Genomic DNA, 22,381 nt, shown 5'->3' on the forward strand with positions numbered 1-22,381 from the left:
TCCCATAGCCAATTTGAATTACAATCACCATAACATATTTTGCTACTAATTGATAAGAGTCAACTCTAATTTTCCAAGGAACAGCATAATAAATGACGTAAGTAGAATCTGGGACTACTGATCATGGACAAACAGAAAACCTACTTTTTAGAATTGTTTATCATATAGTAAAGCTATAGCTCTGGTCTGTCACTGCAAGGAGCACTTAGAAATTAGAAATTTTTATCCATGTTCTACCAGTCAATATAACGATGTAAAAAAATGATAATCATATTGGAACATGAACAGCTTAACTGTGCCAAAAGCATGTAAAACCACCCCAATTCTGCAGATATTGTATGTTATATATACATGAATAGTTTTAGGAATTACTACTCACCTGTGTTTGTTCTTCTGGAAGGAGATCAAATATAGCTTCGTGCATTTTTGTCATTTGCTTACAAATATTCCTGAAACAGGCAGAAGGAACGGGAGCCTTCACCTCATACTGGTAGGGAAAAATAATGGTAATTATGGTCATGTCCTCTGAATTGCATAATGTCTCCACCATTCCCTGAGACATATATTTACTGTCCCTCCACATATCCAATTCTGGCATAGTACTCAAGCTTACACTTTTCAACTGTGATCTGCACTACGCATACAAATCTTGAGAACCTTTCATTCAATATCTTAATCCACTTTAAAGGAGCTAAAATAGCTCAGTGACTAAGAACAAAGGCTGCTTCCAATCTTAAAACAGACTGCTGGGTTCAGATCCCAGCTCCTCCCATTCTAAGCTATGTGATGTTGGGCAAGTTACTTAATTTATCTATCTCAAAGGGCTGCTGTGAGAATTAAAAAAGAGGACTCATAAGAATGCAAAACAGTACTTGATACAAAGTAAGTACTCAAAAAAATGTTAGCTACTAATCTGGCTCAATATACAATGTAGCCCCTCCAAATAAACAGATTATGTTTTAAACAATTTAAAAACTAGCCAGGGCATGGTGGCAGGCACCTGTAATTCCAGCTACTCGGGAGGCTGAGACAGGAGAATTGCTTGGACCTAGGAGCTGGAGGCTGCAGTGAGCCAAGATAGCACCACTGCACTCCAACCTGGGCGACAAGAGTGAAACTCTGTCTCAAAAAAAAAAAAGAATGTGTGAACATGATCATACCTGAAATCAACAGAAAAATATGGCAGAATTAAGATGTTTTTTATTTTGTAGGTGGGTCAATATAGTAATCATATTCTACCCTAACACTAAAAGGAGGATTTTTTTTTCAGCAATGTTCTATGCTAAAAATTTAAACTTAAATTCATTTTACTATTCCTACATATGAAACAATATGGTAGTATGAATTTAAAAACCATCTCTTAGCTTATATTTTAGAATTCACACAGCTGAAATTATATACCATTTTATTTATAAGACAAATTTAGGCTAAATACTATATTTTAAATGTACTAATTTTATATTAGTATGCTTCATTAGAATGTACTAATATACACTAGTTTATTAAAATGTGATGAGTTCCAATAAACTGCTGTAAAAGAACTGTGTATAGATCACTATATAACTGAATTAAGCAAAGTTGTGACCACCCAAACCCAAGGGTTTGTCTCTCTTCACCCTAGAAAGATATCAAACATCCTCTTATCTTTTTATCTTTTTTTATTAATAACAGCTTTGAGATATAATTCACATACCATAAAATTCATTCTTTCAAAATATAAAATTCACTGGGTTTTAGTAAATTCATAGTTACACAGCTATTACTGCTAATTTATAAACATTTTCATTACCTCCAAAAGAAATTCCAAACCCAAAAGTTGTCCTTCTGGACTCTCCCTTTTCCCCAGCCCCTGGCAACCACTAATCTACTTTCTGTCTCTGAATTTGCTTATTCTGGACATTTCATAGAAATGGAATCATACAATATGTGGCTTTTTGTGACTGGCTTCTTTCCCTAAACATAATGCTTTTGTTTATGAATGAATCAGTACTTCATTTCTTTTTTATTGTTATTTATTTATTTTTAGAGACAGTGTCTCACTCTGTCACCCAGGCTAGAGTGCAGTGGTGTGATCATAGCCCACTGTAACCTGGAACTCCTGTGCTCAAGCAATCCTTCCACTTCAGCCTTCTGAGTAGCTAGGACTACAGGTACACACTACCACACCCAGCTTAAGCATTTCATTTCTTTTTACAATGTTTTCAATGTTTTCAGTACACTTGGGTATATACCTAGTGGTGGAATTACTGGGTCTTATGGTAACTCCAGGTTTAATCTTTCGAGGAAATGCTAAACTGTTTTCCCAAGTGGATGCATCATTTTACAATATCACTAGCAGTGTATGCAGGCTCTAATTTATTCTCCACATCCTTACCAACACTTGCTATTTTTTTTTTTTTTTAATTTTAGTCATCCTAGTAAGTATAATTTATGGTAACATCCTCTTAACTACCAGGGCCCCTGTACTGGGTTGAATAGTGTCCCCTCAAAATTCATGTCCACCTGGTACCTCATGAGGTCATAATGGATTAGAGTGGGACCTAAATCCACTGACCGGGGTCTTTATACAAGAAAGAAGAGAGAAATTCAGACACAGAGTCACACACAGAGGGAAGACAACCATGTGAAGACCAGGCAGAGAGACCAGCATGAGGCAACTACAAGCCAAGGAATGCCAAGGACTGACAGCCACCACCTGAAGCTGGAAAGAAGCAGGGAAGAATTCTTCCCAGGAGTCTTCAAAGGGAGCAGAGCCTGGCCCACACCTTCATTTCAGACTTCTAGGCTCCAGAACGGGGAAAGAACAAACTTCTATTAAGTCATCCAATTTGTGGTAATTTATTATGGGGGCCCTAAAAACCTAAGATACTCCCCCAAACCTTCCTTCACCCTTGCTTTTCCTAAAGGTACTATTCTTTCCATATTACCTTTACAGATTTCTTTAGTCACCTAAACTTGAGATTGTACTTCTTTACTCTCAATTTATAAAATTTGGTTCCTACCACTAGCCAACTACCTTCCTCTACTACCTGTATAACACTCTTCTGAAAGTGTGTATATATGTACGTGTGTGTGTGTATGCTTGAATGAATGTATCAGATTCACTGCTGTCTGGAGTGTACAAAGATGAATCAAAGTCCCTTTGGGGAGATAACTGTCTAAAAGCTGGTTGGTGTTCCAAAAAGTGGACAATGAATGCTATAGGAACTCAAGTGAAGGACATTTACACAATGATGTCTAATGGCTTCCCAAGCTGCCCCCCTGAGGTGTTCAGTCTTCAAAGGGGAAAAAAACCAGGTATTCCAAATAGAGGACACACCATATCATCTCAAATCTGTTTTGTTTGTTTTTTTGTTTCCTTGAGATGGAGTCTCACTCTGACGCCAGGCTGGAGTGCAGTGGCACAATCTCAGCTCACTGCAACCTCTGCCTCCCGGGTTCAAGTGGTTCTCCTGCCTCAGCCACCCGAGTAGCAGGGACTACATACAGGAGCTCGCCACCCCGCTCAGGTACTTTTTTGTTTTTAGCAGAGATGGGGTTTCACTATGTTGGCCAGGATGGTCTCGATCTCCTGACCTCGTGATTCACCAGCCTCGGCCTCCCAAAGTGCTGGGATTACAGGCATGCGCCACCACACCCGGCCTCAAGTCCGTTTTATATACTTTCTGATTAATACTTCTAAAGTACATTCTAATCATATGATTCATTGATTAAAAAACTTTTATTTAAAATTTAGAAAGCTGCAATAGAACATTGCTACTACCTTAACAATATAAAAAACTAAGATAATCTATAAAATCATAATTTTTCTTGACATCAGAGAACAGAGATCAGGGGAACCAAGGGAACTAATTCCAAAGACTGAAAAGGCCCTCTGAGGAGAGGTGATACACAGGAACTGTCTCACTTTTGGCAGAGCATAAAAACAAGAGGTAACCACAAGAGAAGCAAGTAAGAAGAAAATAACTAAAATTTTAACAGATTCCTAAAGTCCAAACGTGGGCTAGGATAGATTTACGATAAGTGAAAACCCTAGCCATAATGAGAGTCTGCACTCATGCACATTTTACTTCACGGCCTCCAGGAGGTACTCAGAAGAAACAGGAGGATCAAAGGGAGACGACCATATAAATCCACTCTCAGTAGCACAGGTATTCAGGAGGTGATTAGTTGCCACAAGGGAATAGAAACAAATGCCATCCATTTCCCCCAAACCCTATTCTCATACAAAGTAAAAGGCCTAAGTCACTGAGAAGGGCACCAAACTTTCACCACTGGGGTCACTGTGTGAAGGCAGGAACAAAACATGCCTGCTCCTGGGCTGGGCATGGTGGCTCATGTCTGTAATCCCAGCACTTTGGGAGGCCAAGGAGGGTGGATCACCTGAGGTGAGGAGTTTGAGAGCAGCCTGGCCAACATGGTGAAACCCTGTCTCTACTAAAAATACAAAATTAGCTGGCCATGATGGTGCATGCCTGTAATCCTAGCTACTCGGAAGGTTGAGGCAGGAGAATCACTTGAATCCGGGAGGCAAAGGTTACAGTGAGCTGAGATTACGCCATTGCACTCCAGCCTGGGAGACGAGAGCAAAACTCCGTCTCAAAACGAAACGAAAAAACATGCCTGCTGCTGAAGGAAGGGACAAAAACACCTGAAGCCCAGGATCTTGCACCAATCAAAGCGGAGGGTGTGAGCAGAAGTATGGGCTCCACATTCAAGGCCAGGTATATAGACTCTACCTAAGATGGAGACCAGACAAGAAGAACAGATATTTCCCCTATTACCCTTAAGAGCCCAGCACTGAGAGTCTAGAGAAAGACTCCTGCTCTATAGTGCAGATGTACAGAGATGACTAAAAGATGAGGGTGAAACAAACACTGAGAAAAACCCTCTAACAACACCTCAGGCCCTACATTAAACACAAGGGAGTAGCAGCCTACTACTGAAGGAGGTGGAAGCCTCTGGCATACTAAGGATAACAGCAGCAACAACAAAACAGAAACCCAGCTTGATTATTGAATAATTTGATTCAAACCATAACAAAAATAGCCTGACAGAAGAGGCAAGTCCATTTCCATGCATAAACACTATTTACCTCACAGTCTCTACTGTTCTTCTACATACAAGGTTCAGCATTTAATTAAAAATTACAAAATATACAAAAAAGAAAACAATATCCCACTGTCAAGAAATAAAGCAACCAACAGAATCAGACTCGGAGATAATCCCGATGTTGAAATGATTAGAGAGAGATATAAAAATAACTGATTAGACCAGGTGCAGTGGCTCATGCCTGTACTCCCAGCACTTTGGGAGGCTGAAGCGGGTGGATCACCTGAAGTCAGGAGTTGAGACCAGTCTGGCCAACATGGCAAAACCCCATCTCTACTAAAAATACAAAAATTAGCTCGGTGTGGTGATGCATGCCAGCTACCCAGAGCTGAGACATGAGAATTGCTTAAACCCAGGAGGTGGAGGTCGTAGTGAGCTGAGATCATGCAACCGTGCTCCAGCCTGGGCAAGAGTGGGACTGTCTCAAAAATAACATAACATAACATAACATAACATAACATAACATAACTAAAATAAATAAAATAACTGATTAACGTGTTAAAGGATCTAATGAAACTGAAATCTCAAGGGAGAAATTGAAACTATAAAAAAGGAAACACACAACAGGTTCAAGAAGTGCAGAAGAAACTCAAGCATGATCAAAAACACACAAAACTTAGACACATCATAGTGAAACTGCTGAAAATCAAAGACAATATTTTGAAGGCAAATACAGCAAAAAACAAAGAATTACAGCAGACTTCTTGTTGAAAACTGTGCAAGCCAGAAAACAATTGAACTGAATTCTACATCTAGCAAAACTATCTTTGAAAAATGAAGAGGAAATACAGGCTTTTTCAAACAAAAACTGAGGTGATTCATTGCTGGCAGTATATACACAAGAAATATGAATGGAATGTTTTCAGGCAGAAGAGTATGGTATTGGACAGATCCAAGCAAAGTAATGAAGAGCTCCAAAAATTTACCCTCATTTTTTCATAAAAATGAGGATAAATATAAAAGGCATTGTTTTCGTCATTTTTATCACTTTAAAAGATAACTGATAATCTAAAGCAAAAACAGTGGCAAGGTATCATGGGTTTTATAAAATACGTAGAAGTAAAATGTATAACAACAATAGCACACAGTAGGAGAGACAGAAAACAGGTATCCTATCATAAAGTTCTTATACAATCAGGGAAGTAATGTCACCATATTATTTAAAGGTAAACTTAAAGATGTATGTTATAATCCCTAGAGCAGCCACTAGAAACAAACAGAAATATAGCTAGTACACCGACTTTAACGATTAAACAAAATGAAACTATAAAAGACATTTAATCTGAAAAAAGAGGGGAAAATCAGTCAAAAAAAGAAGGAACAAACAGAAGACAACTAGCAAGATGATAGATTTAAATCTAACTATATAAAAAAATTTAAATGGTTTAATAGGTCATTAAAAGACAGCAATTGTCAGACTAAGGCAAAAAAGCAAGATCCAGCTTCATTCTGGGTATAAGAAACTAACTTTAAATATTAAGGCATAGATATGTTAAAAACAAAAGGATAGTAAGAGAAACACTATAAAAACAGTATTCAAAAAAACTGGAATGGTTACATTCGTATTAGATAATGTGCACTTCAAAAAAAGGAATATAACCAGCCGTAAAAAGGATATCACAGGCTGGATGCAGTGGCTCATGCCTGTAATCCCAGCATTTTGGAAGAGAGAGGTGGGTGGATCACCTGAGGTCAGGAGTTCAAGACCAGCATGGCCAACATGGTGAAACCTTGTCTCTACTAAAAATACAAAAATTAGCTAGGTGTGGTGGTGGGCACCTGTAATCCTAGCTACTTGGGAGGCTGAGGCAGGAGAATCACTTGACCCTGGGAGGCAGACGTTGCAGTGAGCCGAGATTGTACCACTGCACTCCAGCCCAGGCAACAAAGCAAGCCTCTGTCTCAAAAAATAAAAATAAAAAAATAAAAAATAAAAAAGACATCACATAACAAATATTAATAAAACACAGTAATCCTAAATGTGCATGTATGCAGCAATAGAACTTCAAGATACATATAACAAAAACTTGCAAAGATCTGAACACAAAAACAGACAAATTTACAATTATAGTAAAAAACTTCAGTGCTCATCTCTCAGTAATTGATATAACAAGTAGACAGAAAATCAGTAAGGACAGAAAAGACTTAAATAACACTACCAACCAACACCACCTAGTTGATATACACAGGACACTCTACCCAACAACAGCAAAATACACATTCTTTTCATTTGCATGTGGAACATTAGCCAAGATATTCTTCGGCCACATTCTGGGCCACAAAAGAAATCTTAGACATAAAATAACTGGAGTCATACAAAGTTTGTTTGCAGACCAAAAGAGAATGAGACTTGAGATCAAAACAAAGATTGCTGGAAAAGCCTAAAATATTTAGAAATTAAGTAACAGACTTCCAAATAACCCAAGGCCAAAGAAGAATCACAAGAGCAATTAGAAAATATTTTGAATCAAATAAAAATAAAAGCACAGAGTATCAAAATTTACAGGACACAGCAAAAGCAGTACACAAAGGAAAATACAGAGCATCAAACGCTTACATTCAAAAAAGGAAAGAAAGGTCTCAAATCAAAAATCTGGGCTTCTACCTTCAGAAATTAGAAAACAGTAAATTAAATTCAAAGCAAGGTTAAAAGAAAACAGAAAATAAATAATACAGACTGGAGTAGGAAAATAAAAAGCAGAAAAAGAGCAGGAAATATTTACTTTTACTAAAAGTAAAAGATCAAAACATGTGATAAACTTCTAGCCAGAAAGGGGGAGGTGAGGAAGACTTTATAAATTAATACCATTACCAATATCAAGAAAGAGCAGATAACACAGATCCTCACTGACATTAAAAGAGTAAAGGAATATTATATACAAGTTAATGCTTCCAAGTTAATAATAGATGAAATGGATAAATCCATTCAAAGAAACAAACTTCCAAAGTGTACTCAAGTAGATTACCCACATAGAACTATATGTATTTTTTTAAATGAACTTATTAAAAATGTGCCTATAAAGCAAGAACAAAGACCAAATGGCTTTACTGAAAAATTCTAACCTAAAACTTGGGGAAAAAATAATACCAATTCCCCACAAATTCTTCTTACAGGAAACATAGGAGGAAGAATACTTTCCAACTCATTTTATGAGTCCAGTATTACTCTGATACCAAAATCAAATAGGCACTTCAAAACAAAACAAAGAACCCTATAGACTAATATCCTTCATAATCCCACCCACCACACAAAAAAATCCTTAAGTAGGTTTATCCCATGAATGCAAGATTGGCTCAACAGTAAAAAATCAATTAAGGTAATTCACCTTGGCAATCCTAAAGGCAATCCTAAAATATTTAGAAATAAAGAAATTAATTTCTTGAGACTAAGAAAGGCAGACCATATATGATCATCTCAACAGATGCACAAAAAGTATTTGACAAAATTCAACATCTGATCATCATACAAACCTCTCAGCAAACTTGAACAGAAATAATCTTCCTTAACCTGATAAAGGCCTCTAAAAAAAAACTACAGCTAACATCATACTTAATGGTTCAAGACTGAACATTTTGTCCCAAGACTGGAGAAACCAAGCATATCTGCTTTCACCAATTTTATTCAACGTTGTGCTGAAAGTCCTAGCCAGTGCCATAAAGCAACGAAAAGAAATAAAAGGCATACAGATTCAAAAAGATGCAAGATTCTATTTGTAGACAACATGACTGTGCATGTAGAAAAATCCCAAAGAATCTACAAAATTGGCATTATAACTAATATGTGAGTTTAGCAAGGATGTAGGACATAAAGTTAATACAGAAAAATTCAAGGTGTTTTAATATGCTAGCATTGAATAACTGGAAATGTAAATCTTTAAAAAAATACCATTTACAATAGCATCAAAAATCAAGAAATACTTAGGGGTAAATCTAATAAAATGTGTGCATTATCTGTTTACCGAAAACTACAAAATTTTGCTCAAAGACATTAAAGATGTAAGGAGTAAAGAGATAGGCCCAGTGGTGTGTGGTAAACATTTAATGGGCTCGCTGGGGGAAAAGCACTGGTTTGTAGTATTTGTTCATTTCTGTGGTGTAAATATTCACACCATGCGCAAAGTTACCAGTGTGCTGTTACTGAATGTAGTATTGGGAAGAGATACACAACATAAGTTCTGGCTAGAAAGTGCAATCTGGCTCTAGTACAAAACTGGATATACCCTGTTAGTGGATCAGAAGACTCAACGTCAATTCTACCCCAAGTGATCTATAAGTTCAATGCAATTTCAATCAAAATCTGAGCAGCCTTTTTGGTAGTATTTGATAAGCTGATTTAACATTTATAGGGAAAAGCTAAGGACCTAGAATAGCCAAAACAATTTTGAAAAAGAACAATATTAGTGAGTTCACATTATCTTATTTCAAGATTTACAATAATGCTAGAGTAGCTAAGACAGTGTGGTACTGGAACAGAATATAATCTCAAAATAAAATCAAATGAAAACAGTTGATTTTTAACAAAGGTGCCAATGGAGAAATGATAGTCTTTTTAACAAAAGGTGCTGGAACTATGAAAAATGAACACTGACTTACACTTTGCATTATATATAAATATCAACTAGAAATGAATCATAGACTTAAATATAAAACCTAAAACAATAACATTCTAGAAAAAAATTTGGAGAATATCTTTGTAACTTGCATTATACAAAGATTTCTTGGCTGGGCACAGTGGCTCACGCCTGTAATCCCAGCACTTTGGGAAGCCGAGGCAGGCAGATCACCTGAGGTCGGGAGTTCGAGACCAGCCTGATCAACATGGAGAAACCTCGTCTCTACTAAAAACATAAAATTAGCTGGGTGTGGTGGTGCATGCCTGTAATCCCAGTTACTCAGGAGGCTGAGGCAGGAGAATCGCTTGAACCCAGGAGGCGGAGGTTGTGGTGAGCTGAGATTGTGCCATTGCACTCCAGCCTGGGCAACAAGAGCAAAACTCTGTCTCAAAAAAAAAAAAAAAAAAAAAAAAAAAAAAAAAAAAAAGATTTCTCAGGATAGGACACAAGCAGCATGAACAATAAAAAATAAATAAATTTAATTTCATCAAAATCAAAAATTGCTCTAAGACACTGTTAATGAAATGAAAAGACAAGCCACAAACTGGGAGAAAACACTTAGAAACCACATACCCGATAAAGAACTTATCCAAGATATATAAGGAACTCTTATAAGAAGACGAACAACCTAATATTTTTAAACGAGCAAGAAATCTGAACCAACACTTTACCAAAGAAAAGATATGAATGGAAAACAAGCACATGAAAAGATGCTTAACATATCTGTCATTATGCAACTTAAAACCACAATGAGATATCACTCTATACACACCTACAAGAGGACTAACATTAAAAAATAAAGTGATGGTGAAGAGCACCTGGAACTCTTCTACATGGCAAGTAAAAAGGCAATATGATGCGCTTCAGAAAATTTTAGAAAAATTTTGCAGTTTCTTATAAAGTTACCATAAAGTTTTATATTTCCATAATCCACAATTGCCCATCTTAGTCCAAGGTATTTATACTAAAGAAATGTAAACACATACCTACACAAAGCCTATACATGTATGCTTATATAATAGCTTTCTTCATAACAGCCAAAAACTGGAGAAAACTCAAATGTCTATCAATTGGTGAATGGATAAACAAATAGTAGTGAATCCATACAATGAATACTACTCTACAATAAAACAGAACAAACCACTGACACATGCTGTAACATCCATGAACTCCAAAAACATGTGAAATGAAGTGTGGGATAGTAGACTACGTTCTGTATAATTCTACTTAGAAGATATTCTGGAAAAGGCAAAACTACATGGATAAACATCTGATCAGTAGCTTTCAGAGGCCGAGTATGGGGAGTGAACTGACTACAAAAGTGCCCAAGAGAATGTTTACCAATGATGTTCTATAACTTGCAGTTCTACTATCTGTATTTGCTAATTAAACCATACACTTAGAGAAGGTGAATTTTACTGAGTATAAATTACACCTCAATAGACCTGATATAAATTGCTTAGTTTTCTACTGGTAGTCACAGCTCTCTACTATCTTTCCACCATATCTCCCACTCATGTGTGCCCACTCTGATGCATTAGCCAAATAGAACTATTACCTTTATTATTAATAACAATAACAGCAAAAGCATTAGCAGTTAATATTTACTAGAACTTGCTATAGTCAGATACATGATAAAAGGAAAGCAGTCCACATATATTATCTCATTAATACAACCTTATGAAGTAGGCTCCACTATTATCCTCATTTAGAGACAGAAACAGAGGCTTAAGGAGATTAATAATTTGCCCAATGTCCTTCAACAGCTAGTATGTGACAGACAAGACATTTGAATTTAGGTCTACCTGACTCCAAAACTCTGATAATGAATTGCCTTAAGATTTCTATCAACATGTTTGCTTATGCTGTTACCTCAGAGATCTCTTCACCTCAACTTCATCTGCCTTCATCTTATCTATCCTTAAAAGCAAAATTTATATGCATGCCTCATTGATAAAGCTTTCCCAGATCTTCTTCACCAGCTGACAACCATCTCTTTCAAAGCCTTAAAAGCTCCAGCACTAAATTAGTTCCTTATTTATAACACTTTACATATATCCTACATCCTGTCATAGTTATTGATCTACTTCCCCAACTAAATATTTTGCTATTGGAGGACAAGGTCAAAGGCTTATTCACCCTTGTGTATCCCTGATACTGAACAAAACAGTGTATATTTATATTAATACATAACTTACAGAATGAATGACTAAATGAATGGTGATTGGAACATTAGTCTACCTTTTAGTACAGTTAGATATTGTTTCATTCTACCCAGGCAATGGTACCCTTACTTATTAGCTGCTTCCTTTTTTTGAGACGGAGTCTTGCTCTGTCACCCAGGCTGGAGTGCAGTGGCGCGATCTTGGCTCACTGCAAACTCCACCTCGCGGGTTCAAGCAATTCTCTGCCATAGCCTCCGAGTAGCTGGGACTACAAGCACCTGCTACCATGCCCGGCTAATTTTTGTATTTTTAGTAGAGACGGGGTTTCACCATCTTGACCAGGCTGGTCTTGAACTCCTGATCTCATGATCCACCCACCTCGGCCTCCCAAAGCGCTGGTATTACAGGCGTGAGTGACCATGCTGGCCGCTTTTTTTTTTTTTTTTTGAGACAGAGTTTCGCTCTTGTTGCCCAGGCTGGAGTGCAATGGTGCCATCTCGGCCCACTGCAACCTCCGCTCCTGGGTTCAAGCAACTCTCCTGCCTCAGCCTCCTGAGTAGCTGGGATTACAGGTGCCCACCACCACGCCTGGCTAATTTTTTTTGTATTTTTGGTAGAGACAGGGTTTCACCATATTGGCCAAGCTGGTCTCGAACTTCTGACCTCAGGTGATCCACGTGCCTCAGTCTCCCAAAGTGCTAGGATTACAGGCTTGAGCCACCATGCATGGCCACTTATTAGCTTCTTAGAATCAACCCATATGTTACTGTGTCATCCTTCTTCCCTAAAATTATATTTTCAGATAAGAACATGATAGGTTAAAAACTGAAAGGCAAACCCAAACCAAACACTGTCTGCTATTTTGATATTAATTAAAAACAGGGTCAAACTCCTGAGCAACACACGAAAGCAAACAGAACACGGAGTGGCAAACAGAGACTTGTTAACACAGGAAGAATGTAATATGCCAGAGTAATAGGAAAAATCATCAATGGAGAAGATACTAGAGAGAACATTATGTTATAAAAGCCTGTCCATATTCTTCAACAGGTCAATGATATATATATTTTTAAATGACTTAAAAGACTTAAGAGACATAATCACCAAATGCGATCTATGAACTGTGCAGAAGCCTTCGTCCAAACAAATTATTATAAAAAGACATTTTTGGGACAATTAATAAGTTTCAAATAGGAAAATAAATATTAGATGATTTTGAGGAATTGTCAATTTTGTTAGGTGTGATAATAGTGTGGTTATGTAAAAATGTTCTTAGTTTTTAAAAATGCATACTTAGGTATTTAGGGATAAAATACCATAATGCCTGAATTTATTATAAAATATTTTCTCAGAAAAGGCAAATTGCTAATAACAAATATAGGTGATGCATACATGGGGAAGTTCATTAAACAATTCTTTCTTTTTTTTTTTTTTGAGACGGAGTCTCGCTCTGCCGCCCAGGCAGGAGTGCAGTGGCCAGATCTCAGCTCACTGCAAGCTCCGCCTCCCGGGTTTACGCCATTCTCCTGCCTCAGCCTCCGGAGTAGCTGGGACTACAGGCGCCCGCCACCTCGCCCGGCTAGTTTTTGTATTTTTTTAGTAGAGACGGGGTTTCACCGTATTAGCCAGGATGGTCTCGATCTCCTGACCTCGTGATCCGCCCGCCTCGGCCTCCCAAAGTGCTGGGATTACAGGCTTGAGCCACCACGCCCGGCCCAATTCTCTTTTCTTTACAGAAAAAAGACTAAGTTGCCATAGGAAAAAGTCTAGTCACTGTGACAATTCTTACTCAAAAACTCTGTGGATGACCAAAGTGACAGACTAAAGTCAGAGTTTTAAGAGTACTAGCACATTTTTGGTTTTTCTTCATTACATTCCACAGCCTATTAATAGTTCCACTAATTTTTTTGTTTGTTTTAGAGACAGGGTCTTGCTCTGTCACCTAGACTGGAGTGCAGTGGGATGATCACAGCTCACTGCAGGCTGGAACTCCTGGACTCAAGCCTAGTTCCACTATTCCCAGCCTAGTTCCACTATTTAACATATGTTTTATTCTCCACTGTTAGCTGTTTACAGTCTTCTACCTTGTTAGATGGTAAGCTTCTTGAGAACTGACACAGTATGTTACTGACTTTTGGTACACAGAAGAATGCTGTATATCGAAAAGGAAACTGGTAGAATTGCTTTTGAATGTAGCTTGTACTTAGCACCCATGAAGAAAATAAAGCATCTCTAAACAGTAATTTTTCTCCCTTCACAACTAGAAACTAATTTAATAGGCATAACATAGTATAGGTATGTCTGTATATAACTACGAATTCCTTAAACTTCTTAAAAGTGAAGCATAAAACATCTGTATTATCAACTACACCAGAGGTTGGGGTAGTCTGGGGATTCCTGGGAGTCAGAGACCATTTCAAGGAATCTGGGAAGTAAAAGTCACTTTCATAATAATATTATTAATAAGATGCTATTTATTTTAATCTCATTCTCTCATGATTGAACAGTGGGGATTTTTAGACGACTTGTGATATAATTCTTCTGAAGGCTAATAGAGTATGTGTTTGGGTAGTCTTGTGTGAGTGAACGGGCACCACTTTATCTTGCCCTTTTGATTCTTACGTACCTGCTGTTCTGTCATTTTGGAATCTGAAGGATGCAAGTAGGATAAAAAGCAAATCAAAGTTCCTTGCTATTAAGGTTACTCCAAATATGATCTTGGACAGAAAGTATACAGTGAGTAAACTTTCAGACTCAAGTTATGAAATTTTGGCCTTTCCCCTAAGACATGAATTGAAAAACTTAGGGAAAGGAAAGAGTGAAAGACAGATCAAGAGTGATTGGGGCTGACTAAATGACATTTTTCTGAAGATACTCTCCCAGTATAATTGCGAATTCTTTGGGGAACACTGCTTCATTTAATGACATATTGGGAATGAAAAACAAACAAGAAATGAATGTTGAAATGAATTAACACAAAAATACTTGTGCTTAGGGTTTCTACCATCCTTAGAATCATCTCTCCTACTCTCGCCAGCCCCCTGGAATAAGAATATCAACTGTTTTGGAAATCTGAAAATTTTGTTGAGTTGTTTTCTAAACCCTGAATAATTTGTTAGATAACTGCAGGTTAGACCACTATGGGTGGTCTTGGCCACAGCACATCGTCACATTATCCTGAAAAAAAATTTAAAATTCTACTAATTGGTAAATATCCTATGAAAGTTTAGATTATTTTTTCACATCTTAATTTATAAAGTACTCCTTATAAAATAGACAATCATAATGCCTTTGAACAAAGTCTAATAATTTCTATAAATCATTACCTTAGATAACAGCTTGTCAAATAAGCTATCCATTATCGCTACAAGCTTAGCTGATATTTCAGCTATGTGATCATGGTAGTCCTGCAATGAGAAATGATATTGTATTTTTAAGTCCCTGGGACACATTTAAAAAATACTTAACAATTAAGGATCTAAACTTATGGAACTCCAATAGAAAATATATGAAAAAGTACCTTAGTGATATGATCAAAATGCCTAAGCATGCTATATTGCTTAGGTGGTAGTCGAGCTTCAAAATGAGCCCGGATCACAGGAATGTAGTGCACAATTAACTGCAAACATCGTGAAGAAAGAGCTGAAGGTCCAGGGAGTGGATATATAATGGAGAGATTTTTTAAAAAGATATTAGTTGATTTTAATTACAAATCAAATCAAATAAAAAACATCACTTATAAAGATCCAGTTTATTTCATAAATGAAGAGTACTATGGCAGAAGGCAACATATTTCATTTTAATAAGTTGATACTGAATAATGTAATGAACATGCTGCTTTCACAAAGGACTCAAGTTGTATTATCAGTATCACAATAACAAGACAACTGATTCTCTTCTGACATTCAGATACCTTTCACCCCCAAATACTTTATACACATTATATCTTAATATTTTCTAGAGTGGTGTAACGTCCAAGTAACTTACACTTGGAGGGGAAATGCATCGTAACCTTTTCCCCATGGTTAGTGTTTTCAGTGATGAGTATACATAAAAGAGTAAGTAGCATTTATTTTTAGAGTAATGCCACTTTGGTTAGAGCCATGAAAACATCAGGTATAAAAAAACTTGATGAGTACAGTGACATCACTGTCAACACTTCAGCAAGTGAATTAAATGCAAGAATCCATACCCAAATTTTTTGTAGTTATCGTTTTTAGTCCAACAACTTGCAGTGCACCAGCTCCAAGAACTAACTGGCAACTTCTTGAATTGAAGTACTAACAAAAGAAGGAGAAAAAAACCCCAAATGTATTAAAAACTATTCTTTATATCCTGGCAATGTGCCGTTATAAAAATACATTCTCTTTTCCTCTCATTCAATGGCCAAACGAATTATCTAGTAGAAGCAATTAGTATCTATTTATTTAATGAAAAAGAAATGAGAAGGGGAAATTCTAAATTATAATATTTACTCATAAGAAAAAAGTTGAAAAATTCTAAAAATCAGTTCGCAGAAATTAAACTTCACTTTGCATTTAAAAAAAAAATTTGGTTTCAGTCATTCTTGTTGGGAAGTTCCATTTTCAAAAGTTATAAAAATCTTTCTCCACTAAAACATGACAACTCAAGTCAGAACAGAATTAACAGATTAGAGGCTTGAAAAAATAATAATAAAGCCTTTCCTCTGTACTGGTAGTTTAAAATATTTCAATATAAAATGGCTGAATAAAATCATTACATTTTCATTTTATATCAATGGTTCTGAAAGAATGATGCAAGAAAAATCTCTAACCTTAGTGAGGTGAATTTTGTAAAGTTCAGTGAATTCCTTCCATGCACACTTGAAGCCAGTCCAGGTTTTTTGACCTAAGTGGCCTCAGTCATATTCAGCACCTAATGAACAAATCATCTCCTGTCTCCAATGTCATTAACAACTCTATGGGTGAATGAGGATCACTAACTGTGGAGTAAGAAGGAAGCAGGCAGCCTGTTTCCAACAACATGTTGTGATTCAACCACAATCAAATGTTACAAAACTAACGTCTTAAAGATAACTTGACCTTGAAATGTCTTTGAGTTAAAAGATTAGTCACACCCTAATGTATTAATTCTTCAAACAATTTTTCCATAATGAAGTCATACACACCTTCAATAAATCTGACAGACGAGTAAGCATGTCAGTAGTAACAGATGGGATGTTATCCACACACTGGCAATATTCAAGGATAATTCTTATTAACAGCAATACGGTTCTACAAGAAAAGAAAAATGGCCCAATAGGAAATAAAAACAAGAAAAATCAAAAGGATTTGGCATATAAAAATCAAATTACTCAATGGCACAAAGGATCTCTGAGAATATAACGATCTTGGTAACTGTTAAAGTATGCGTTTTACCTACTAGTACAGCAGGTTCTTGACTAACACAAGACAAGAGAGGTGTCTAGAATGCAAAATTTAAAGAGGCACTTACTCTGTGCAATTGCAGGATCAGCTTGTACAACACTGAGAATGAGTGGCTCCTTAAATTCTGCACAACAGGCATAACACTCTCTGTATGGCATTCTTATTAAGGGAGTCACTTCAATAAGACAGGTATTGCATTCCTTAGCCAATTCAGAAACACTGACAAAAAGCCTATTCAGTGTTTCTGATTACCAACATAGTAGGTCCTCCATCATAACTAATGAATTGATGAAGAAAACCAAATCCAGATTTTCTTAGCGAGATGAAAAAAAAAAAAAAAACAACTATAATGCTTCTAAGGAAAACATATCTCCTAAGAATTTTATTGGTAGGTCACAAAAGGTTCTCTGGCCGGGTGCGGTGGCTCACACCTGTAATCCCAGCACTTTGGGAGGCCAAGGTGGACAGATCACTGGAGGTCGGGAGTTTGAGACCAGCCTGACAATGAGAAACCCCGTCTCTATTAAAAATTCCAAATTAGCCTGGCGTGGTGCCGCACACCTATAATCCCAGCTACTCAGAAGGCTGAAGCAGGAAAATCGCTTGAACCTGGGAGGCGGAGGTTGCAGTGAGCTGAGATCACGCCATGGCACTCTAGCCTGGGCAACAAGAGCGAAGCTCCATCTCAAAAAAAAAAAAAAAAAAAAAGTTCTCCAAAGAGGATAAAGTTAAAGTTATCACTTCCATAGTAGGACAAATCACACATTGAAAAGACACACTACTGGGAGGTTAAATAAGATTGAAATTAAGGAGAAAGCCATTCATCATAGGATATCTAAGTTCTATGAGATGCTCAGAAATGAGATCTATGTAAAATAAGGATTTATAAAAGCCTGAAGGATATCAGCAACTAATGAGTCAAGAAAGATGGTGTCTAGCCTTTATTACAGCTTGTCAGACCATATATGCATACTGGTCTCTATGCTTATTTCTCCTAGAGTCTGCCTCACTGAGCATGAGTCCCTTGCTTATCTTTTATAATTGTCTCTCAGAAATTATAATAGTTCTCCTTTAGCCAGGGAATTCAGTTTCTTGGCAACTGACTCTTTGCCTAAAAAACCAAAAGCAAGATGGTCAGAGGGGACCATTTCCATCAAGCAAGTGAAGAGCAACCAGATAACCAGTAGTTAAGGAGGGAAATCATAATTAGATTGAAGGGATGGGATTACAGGAGGAATGAAGAAAGCTTTCTCTACCAGAAATAGGGAAGGACTCTAGAAGAGAAAAGAATGGAGGCTTTAGTTTAGAATGTGTGGACTTCAGGTATTTGAATACAGATTCAGAAAAAGGATTAATTCTATAAATACTCTTTGAGTGCTTATTATCGTGCCAAGAAAAATAAAAATGGTAAGACCTGATCTCCACCTTTGAGGAATTCAGAACCAAATTAGAAGACATATACATAAATAAATAATTCAATTATACTATGGTAAGTGCCATAATTGAGGGACATATAATTACATTCTTCCTGGAGGGGGTGGCCATTTCAAAAAACACTTACACAGTGACAAGAACTAAAGAAGAAAAGTGAAAAAGAATGTTGGTGTAGATACTGGGAGTTAGACCTAGATTCTAATTCTGACTCCATTTGGGTCACCTGAACCACTTAATCTTCTAAGCTTCTTCTCATAGTGTAGAAAGGAAATAATAATCCCCAATATCTTTATTTTACAATGTAGTTGTAAAGATCAAATGAGATCACATATATATGAAAACACTTAAGCTGTGAAATACTGTTAAAAGAATATTAAGATATATTTTAATTACCAATTTAATAAAAGACATAGTACTTGACAAAAAATGATGGAATTTGTATGCTTCTTAGTTAACTTGAATTTGAGATACTTTTATTGGTAAAAGATCTAGTGAATCAAATGATGCCAATGAAAATAACTACCAACAACTATCAACTTATTAGGTGCTAGACCTGTGCTAAATGCTTTACATGAATTACTTAATTTTCACAATAATTCTGTGTATAGTACTATTTTCCACATTGTGTGGATTCCAGAGTCCACAACTTAAACTACTATGTTATGGTACACTCTAAGAAAGCAATGGAAGAAAAGAAAGAAAGAGCCTGGGATAGTAATAATATCAGGGATCCACTACAATTACTCTTGGGTTGTCTAGATTTCTTGTTATATGAGAAAAATCAAGCCTTTTGTGTCAAGCCAGTGTAGTCCTTAATAATGCATGCTACAGAATAGAGAAGATAAACAAATCCATAAAGTTTCCTTTAAGTTCGTTGTAGGATTTAAAATTGTTAATTGAAATTTAACGTTGTTAAAATCGTGAATCCAAAATTTCCAATTCACTTCAAGGGAGAACTAGAAGACTTGTATTTTAAATAGTTGACTCAACAGCTAAAGAAAAATGTGTCACTCACCCAACAACTGCATACTGTTGTCCCTCAACAATAAGAACTTCAGCTGGTTTCCTTTCTTCTGTGGCTAGAGAGTAAAGCAAATAAACAAGAGAGACATGAGTACCAGATGAAATAAAATAATGGAGAAAAAGCTGAAGAAGATAGTTCCTGTTTAAGGCCTAAAACTATCTCATTTCTGAAAATAAACATCTACTTCCTGGGAAACTATCTGGCACATAGCAAATAAAGTATACTGGAAGTTGGAGAGATTTGGATTTGAGTACCAGTACTACCAATTACTGGATACATAACTTCGGGGCAATTATTTAACCTCTTTTGAGTATCACTACCTGAATCTATTAAATGTGGACAACAGTGTCTTTCAGGGTTGTTGTTAATAGTAGAAATAATTATTATGAATTGCCTGTCCCTTAGGACTGGCACAAGGTAAATGATCAGCAAATAGTTTTTTTAAAAAGTTGCTAGGTTTGGAAAGGCAGAACTAGCATTTAAATTGGTTGTCTTTACTATTGTCATTATTGAATACAAGTTAATTTCTAAATTTGATGGAAATATATATATTTAGTTTTTAATACTTCAACCCAGAAGTTATTTTCAGCATGTGATATTTCTTTAAACAAAATTCAAGATATTGAGGTGAAAAGAACAGTGGACTGGATTGTATCCTGGATAAGCCAAATTGATTAGATCACCATAGGCAACTCATTATGCTTCCCTAAGCTTCAAGGCCCTCTGGGATTTGTATATACATTTGAATATTTGAGAGCTATATATATTCCAATCACAATTTACTACATATGTCAGACGTATATTTTTTGAGGGTAAGGACTGTGTCTTCACCACTTCTCTATATTACAGAGAAGTGGCATAGCATAGTAGAAAAGAGAAGTGGCCCTAAAGTCAGTCTGCCCAGACTGGAATCCCAGCTCTACCACTTCCTAGCTATGTAAACTTAGGCAAGTTGCTGAACCTCTTTATGCCTTAGTTTCTAAATTTGTAAAATAGGAATACTAATAATGTCTAGCTCATGGACCTGTAAATGAGATAACACCTGTAAAATACTTAGAACAAAACAGTGTAAGTAAATATTCAAATAATATTAGCTGCTATCCATTAACCTTCATTTCTCCAATGCCTAGATGAATGGCTAGTAACCCAATTAATATATCATGGATAAATGGATAACAATCCAGGATCCTTAACTTGAAAAGAACTAGTAAAATGTTAATGGACTTCTAATACCATACACCTATGCTATTCAGAGAGGAAAAAAAAGACTGAGAAGAAAGGTATGTAAGAGAAACCTCCTACCATCAATATCCTCCAAAGAAGTGAAAATAAATAGTTCATGTTTCAAACAAAATACACAATTAATTCAATTATTCCACATTTATGATTTTAATTCAGAAATCACTCTGTTTGCATAACAGTGGAATCAAAAGACCATGAGCTGTTCAGGGACAGAAAATATATCCTAGCCATCTAGCATACCACCTCACATAGAGAGAAGTCAATTAAATATAGATTGAAAGACTAGATGAGTGATAAGTCTTATAATTTTAAACTAGTGATTTAGAATGGTCAGAGTGTTTTATTTTTCCATCAGCTCTTGCTAGTTGAATGCTTTAGTTGTGCCAATATCATACAGTTAGAAAACTCTACCACCCAACGCTATTACCTATTAAAAACTGTCATATGACAAAACTTTACCTAATTTCTTCAATTCTTCTCTCTGCCCTATATCAACTAATCTATTTTATACTTGTCCTTAACCCTCTTCTCCTTGTCACAGGGGCAGAAGTAGTAGCCTTTCTCTCAAACTCTGGATTTGATTCCATGCACCTTGCCCCATAAATCACCTTCCCTCTCTAGCCTTTCTCTTAAACTCTGGATTCGATTCCATGCACCTTGCCCCATAAATCACCTTCCCTCTCTAACTTCTTTAGCTATTATTTCATCACTCACTTTTCCTTCACAACCAAATCTGTTGAAAAAGTAGTCTACACTTGTCTACCCTTCCTCACTTTTCCAGTTACTAAGCACTGAACTGCAAATTGACTATCACTCCACTGAATTACTGAGATTGCAAATGATCTATGTGTCAAACTAATGGTTACTGTTTGTATTTTACTCAAGTCTTTCTCTTGTAGTCTAGCTGCATTTTGTGCGAATGTGAAGTATAAATTTAAAAATATTTCTGTGTAGAAATGTAAAACTTTGATTAAATGCATAAAATTTGAAATAGTGCAACTACCTCCTCTATTAGAAATACTCAATTTCATAATTGTAAATCTTATAGGATTATTGTAAATAAATTTACACTATTATCACATGATGACTCTACCTGAACTAGTGTACAAAAGTATTTCCCAGCCATCTCTTCCACATGAAAACTCAACTGGTATTCGATACCAGTGACAACGCTCTCATCATTTTACGTCTCTGCTCTAGATTTCTCCCTACCTCTGTGGCTCTTCCTTTTTTGTCCCCTTCATGGTTTTCTTTCTTTACGTTTGGATTTTCGCTATCGTGTAACTACATTACTTAGGACTGCTTATACATGTTTTGGTTCTGTACATTAGACTTAGCCTCTTTAAAGCAGAATTACAGCTGTTATCTCTGTCTCAATTCTGT

The 22,381-nt window shown here is 36.4% G+C and overlaps 1 protein-coding gene across 7 annotated transcripts in view; it reads right to left on the reverse strand.

Annotated features, from left to right (window-relative positions):
- The window catches only part of VPS54 (VPS54 subunit of GARP complex), a 128,657-nt gene that overhangs the window by 8,027 nt on the left and 98,249 nt on the right, over nt 1-22,381 (reverse strand). For 6 of the 7 annotated variants that reach the window (XM_033239216.1, XM_033239219.1, XM_033239217.1 and 3 more), the window contains 6 exons: nt 19,748-19,811; nt 17,040-17,145; nt 16,083-16,170; nt 15,411-15,532; nt 15,217-15,297; nt 380-487 (listed from right to left, as the gene is read on the reverse strand). In XM_033239216.1, coding sequence (XP_033095107.1) covers nt 380-487; nt 15,217-15,297; nt 15,411-15,532; nt 16,083-16,170; nt 17,040-17,145; nt 19,748-19,811 — 569 coding nt within the window. Of the gene's footprint in view, nt 1-379; nt 488-15,216; nt 15,298-15,410; nt 15,533-16,082; nt 16,171-16,685; nt 16,787-17,039; nt 17,146-19,747; nt 19,812-22,381 lie in introns of those variants that run through there. The other variant, XR_004443971.1, reaches the window with a different exon arrangement.

The sequence above is a fragment of the Trachypithecus francoisi genome, unplaced genomic scaffold (genome assembly GCF_009764315.1).
Source record: "Trachypithecus francoisi isolate TF-2019V2 unplaced genomic scaffold, Tfra_2.0 Lachesis_group17, whole genome shotgun sequence".
Classification (NCBI taxonomy): domain Eukaryota; kingdom Metazoa; phylum Chordata; class Mammalia; order Primates; family Cercopithecidae; genus Trachypithecus; species Trachypithecus francoisi.